Source organism: Giraffa tippelskirchi, chromosome 13 (assembly GCF_054371585.1).
Source record: "Giraffa tippelskirchi isolate mGirTip1 chromosome 13, T2T-mGirTip1v1.2.pri, whole genome shotgun sequence".
Lineage (NCBI taxonomy): Eukaryota > Metazoa > Chordata > Mammalia > Artiodactyla > Giraffidae > Giraffa > Giraffa tippelskirchi.
In genome coordinates this window covers 92,118,916-92,124,296 of record NC_137287.1, presented here as the reverse complement: position 1 = coordinate 92,124,296, position 5,381 = coordinate 92,118,916, and the positions used below count along the sequence as shown (strand labels likewise).

The 5,381-nt window shown below is 45.5% G+C and overlaps 1 protein-coding gene across 2 annotated transcripts; it reads left to right on the top strand.

Moving 5' to 3' along the window:
• Positions 1 to 945: 945 nt before the first annotated feature.
• LOC145532107 (endosome-associated-trafficking regulator 1) lies at positions 946 to 2,393 on the top strand. 2 transcript variants are annotated; one of them, XM_081556448.1, is made up of 2 exons: positions 946 to 1,123; positions 1,250 to 2,393. In XM_081556448.1, exons 1-2 carry the CDS (start codon positions 1,054 to 1,056, stop codon positions 2,257 to 2,259), a joined length of 1,080 nt encoding a protein of 359 aa, XP_081412574.1. In that variant the 5' UTR covers positions 946 to 1,053; the 3' UTR covers positions 2,260 to 2,393. The 2 variants fall into 2 exon arrangements, with proteins under 2 accessions (XP_081412574.1, XP_081412573.1); XM_081556447.1 differs by having other exon boundaries at positions 954 to 1,123; positions 1,181 to 2,393.
• The last annotated feature ends 2,988 nt before the right edge of the window (positions 2,394 to 5,381 follow it).

Below are 5,381 nucleotides of genomic sequence, written 5' to 3'. Positions count from 1 at the left end.
TGGATTTTTTTTGTGTGATAGAAATGTTTTGGAGCTAGACTCAATATTGTGAGGCTACTAAATGAATATTACTGAATTTTACATTTAAAAATAATTAATTTGTGTTTGTGAGTCACACTTCAATTAAAAAGAGAAAAACCCGTGTCTTGGTCATGAGCTTGCTATTTATCCATATGGCTTTCAAGTCCCATTCAGGACAAGGTACTATTGATCTGCATTAAAAATGATCCCTAGAACTTATTTTCTGAATGAAACAGAGGGCTTCCAACAATTTCTTACACGTTCTTATGTAATCAAATTTGCCTATTTCTCTTTAGACCTCTCACTTCTGTCTCCATAAAGACTCAGTGACCATCCCACTCCCTTCTTAAAGATCTTTCCACCAGCTTCTGATTGTTTCCCCACATGATGCTGCTTCTCTTCACTTCCTTTCACTGTCTGAGTACACCTGAAGAGCTGGCAACCCTGGAGCTCTGCAGGAGCCCTCTTCCCTTTCCTTCCCTACAGAATTGCCAAGGACTGCTCTGCCCCCAGCCTGGCTGCTAAAGTCTCCCAAATTTGGACCTGCAGTCCTGTCATCTTTCTTGGTTCCTGATCTCTGTGGCACTAGCCACCTGTATGTCCAGAAATCTATCATTTTCCAAATTAAGTCCATTATAAAATAGCTTACCTTCATCTAGTTTTCAAAACAAAAGAAGAACCTTTAGACAATGCCCTCACAGACTTTGTCTTTAAATCTTCTGAGTAATTGTGAGATAAACAATATTGCTTCCTTCCCACTCCCATTTTTCATCTAAGGAGGCTGAAACTCATAAAGTGAAGTAGTTGAGGTCTGTGAGTTAATAAGTTGTAAAGATGCCTACTGTTCAGCTTCCTAATTCCTTACCCATCCCCCTGAATGATAGGTATGATTTTATGTCTCATCAAGAATGATTTCTTGGCCGAGCGGCTGGCGACGGAGGCGGACGACTCGGGCCGCGGCCGGGACGGAGCCGGGGCCATGGAGCCGTCGCTGCCGGGCTGAGGAGGGCCGGCGCCGCGGAGCCCGCGGCGATGGCGGGCTACGTGCACCGCCCGGGCGTCACCCCACTGTCCCGGGCCCGGAGCCTCGTCATTCCGGACGGTGAGCGGGCGGGGGGCGGGCAGGCGGCCGCAGCCCGGCGGCCGTGCTGAGGTCCAGATTTTGGCTATGGAAAAGGGAAGTGTGCTAAGCAAGGTCCACCAGGAGCTCAGAACACACACTTTGGAGATGATAAACTCGGAGATCTCGAAGCGGCAAACCCATTTTCCTTTAAAGAGGTCTTGAAGACCAAGAACCTGGGCCTGTCGAAAGAGGACACCGACAGCAGGGTTTACTCGAAGGAAGCCACGAGGCACTCGCTGGGACTCGACTGCACCTCCCCAGCTTCCCAAACTGTGGGCTATGGCCTGGAATATCAGCAGCCATTTTTCGAAGACCCGACGGGGGCTGGCGACCTCCTGGACGAGGACGAGGACGAGGAGGATGGGTGGGACGGGGCCTACCTGCCGTCCGCCATGGAGCAGACGCACTCCTCCAGGGTCGCCACCAGCTCGTCACCCTGCAGCACGTACGTCTCCTTTTTCTCCAACCCATCGGAGCTGGTAGGGCCCGAGTCTGTGCCCCCATGGACGCTGAGCGACTCCGACTCTCGCATCTCCCCGACGGGGAGCCCCAGCGCTGACTTCACAGCCCACGGAGAGAGTCTGGGGGACAGGCACCTTCGGACGCTGCAGATAAGTTATGAAGCACTGAAAGATGAGAATTCTAAGCTAAGAAGAAAGCTGACTGAGGTTCAGAGCTTCTCTGAAACTCAAACAGAAATGGTGAGGACGCTTGAGAGGAAGTTAGAAGCGAAAATGATCAAGGAGGAGAGTGACTATCACGACCTGGAGTCGGTGGTGCAGCAGGTGGAACAGAATCTGGAGCTCATGACTAAACGGGCAGTAAAGGCAGAAAATCACGTCCTAAAACTGAAACAGGAAGTCAGCTTGCTCCAGGCACAGATCTCTAACTTCAAGCGTGAGAACGAAGCCCTGCGGTCAGGCCAGGGCGCCAGCCTGACGGTGGTGAAGCAGAACACGGACGTGGCCCTGCAGAACCTCCGCGTGGTCATGAACAACGCGCACGCCTCCATCAAGCAGCTGGTTTCTGGAGCTGAAACGTTGAATCTCGTTGCTGAAATCCTTAAGTCTATAGACAGAATTTCTGAGATTAAAGACCAAGGGGACGAGTCGTGAGAACCACGGAGATGCTTCCACCTCCCAGCTCTGTTTACATCCTGAAACCACTTCCCGATGGATTCCAAGATGCCGTGACGTCTCTGACTGTGCAGTCTTCACCCACAGTAAAACTATTTATCATGAGACACTAACTTCATGACCTGTAGCAGTGTTATCAGCCGCACGCAGGAGCCGCACCTGCGCTTCTGTGTAGCCTTTCTAGGTGAGCTCCACACCGCTTCATAGACGCTGATCATCTATTCGAAGGCAATTCTATAAAAACTAGTGATTTTTTTTTTAAAGTTAGTAAAGGAAAGCAGCAGTTCTGTAGTGTTTCCCATCGTCATTCCAGAGCTTTAGCTGTAAGGTGAGTTATGCCGACCGTCTTTGCTTTTGTGAGGAGAGAAGCACTACACGAGCCGTAACGTACGTGCTTGCCTCCGACAGGGACGTGTGCCTTACTGCCCTCACTCTGCGCCCCTGGCCTGCTGGCGACGCCCCAGCTTCTGGCGGGGGAGGGCTCTTGCGCTTGGTGGTCTGAGCACAGACGCCCCATGAGGTGGTCGCTGTTGTCCCCTAGGGACCAAGGTCAGCGCAGGCATTCCACGGCGGGACACTAAGGGCATCTCTCTATGGGCCTTCAGATTTGGGAACTCTTCTGCTAGAGGGTTTGATAGGCGTTTCTAGCGGCATCTTGTGCACGACATGAAGGATTCAGGGACGTGGAGCGTGGGCCGAGCCCCCGGGTCAGCTCGAGGTCTCCCAGGGTGCCTTCCAGCTCCTTCCTACCGGAGGGGAGCTGTAACATACACTACATGCCTTTTTGGCTGTTTTCCTGTGGGTGTTATTTTTTTAAATAAACGTCCTTTTCTCCTCCTGTTCAAAAAAAAAAAAAAAAGAATGATTTCTTCTCCTACATTTGCAAATGGTTTTTACAATGTCCTGTCTCTCCACCCAGGCCCCAAAACTAATCTTATAAGTCATTCTTGATTGTATTCTCCCTTAACCAAGTTTCACCCTACATTTTTTTCTATACCCATGACCATTTTCATCCTCTTTTTTCACCAGATTACTTCCAACTTCTCTTAATTGGCTTCCTAGTCTCCAGTTCTATCCCTAATGGGCCACATATGACTACACCTCATCATCCATCCCTAGCCTGAAAGCCTTGGTTAACCAACATTGCCTATCAGACCACATTGAGGGTTTTATCATGGCATTCATGGCATTTACATCTCACTTTCCAGACCCATCCATCAGGATTCCTTTCAACGTCTCCATCCCATGGACACTGAATTTCCTTCTATTCTCTCAAAACCACTGCATTTCACTCTCCTATGCCTTTATGTGTGCTACTGCCTCTTCGTAAATGCCCTTCTTATTTAATTTTTGAACTCATAAAATCCTTCAAAATTGAACATTACTACTTTGTGAAATATTTCCTGAGTTCTCACTGCTGGCCCAGAGAGAATCAGTCAATCCTTAACCAGTATTCAGTAGAAAGTATTATGCATATCATGTATATCATTTTCCTAAAACTGCCATAATGAATGACCACAATCTTTATTGCTTACAACAACAGAAATTTATCCTTTCACAGTTCTTGTGGCCAGAAATACAAAAGCAAAATGTTCATAGAGCCATACAACTCCTGAAGATTGTAGCAGGGAATCTGTTCTTTGCCTATACCAGCTTCTGGCAGCTACCAGCATTCTCTGGCTGTGGCTGCATCTCTTTTTGCTTTGTCTTCACATTGTAGGTCTAAAATTGACTTTATTCTGTACTGACAATTGAATGATACATTTGCTGGGTATAGAAATATGGTTTGAAAATAGTTTTGCTCACAGTATTAAAGGGCTTTTCCATTGCATTCTAGGTTCCATGAAAATTTCATGTTTAAAATTTCAGTAACCCTGTTTATAATTTCCATAAGATCTTATTCTTTGTTCCATTTTAAACAACATTTTAAGATGCAGTGGTTATAATATCTCCAATATGTCTTTTTGAGATGATTAATATTTTCCTTACTGTTTTTGTTTCTCATCTGTATTGCTTCTTCTTCCTCTGATTTCTTTTTTCCTGTTTATTTTAGATTTTATATTTTCTGTGATAGGATTTTCTGAAATGGCTTGTTATCTATTTACATTTTATAGCAAACACAAAACAGTTAAGTAGAGTCTTTTTTATGGGGGGGTGTTGTATACTGGTATGGTTGATTGGTTCAGTGGGAAAGAATCTGACTGCCAATGCTGGAGATATAGGTTTGATCCCTGGGTCAGGAAGATACTGTGGAGAAGGAAATGAAAACCCACTCTAGTATTCTTGCCTGGGAAATCCCATGGACAGAGGTTCCTGGTGGGCTACAGTCCATAGGGTTGCAAAAGAGTTGGATACAACTTAGTGACTAAGCAAAAACAACAAAAGTTGACTCTAAGGTGATCAGATGAAAAGATGACTAGATCATCTGGCAGGCCAAATATATGTATCTGTTGTTTTTCTTTCTAGGGATTGTTTTGCTTTCTGAAAAAGAATCTCCAATATTATCTCTGGGAAGGGATATATCTCACCTTTTGCTTTGCAGACTTATACTTGCTTGTTATGATCAATAGAACACCCCCAAATTCAGCCTCCTCTGGTCCCCATATTCCTAATCTCTGAGATTTTTCTGGTTCAGTTTATCTAGAGCAAAAACTTTCAGGCCATTGCAAGCATGAGGAGTGGGGGAATTTTCTCTTTTTATTGCAATGGTAGAGGTGAGGACAAAGAAGTTGTGTACTTCTTTAACTGATTTTCAAGCAAATCTTACTTTTTCCAGCTCCCCAGTTCATGCTTCCTTCTCCCCCCTACCAATTCGTTTAGCTGTTTTCTGACTTGCAAACCAACAGGACTGGGTGACATTAGCTTTCGTACAACCAGCAGCCCTGGCCCCAAAGTCATGTTGGTTTAATTTTCCTCTTTACTAAGTCATTTCCACCTACTTCATATACTTGCTATCTGCTATATATAAACATTTGCCATTTTCTCTGCCTATTACATATTTAGGTTTCCAGAAGTCTCCCAGTGCATTTGAAATTTGAGTTTCTCACTCTCTACTTTTTTTTTTCTTCATGAGAATCTCTAGAGAAGAAGATGGCAGAAAA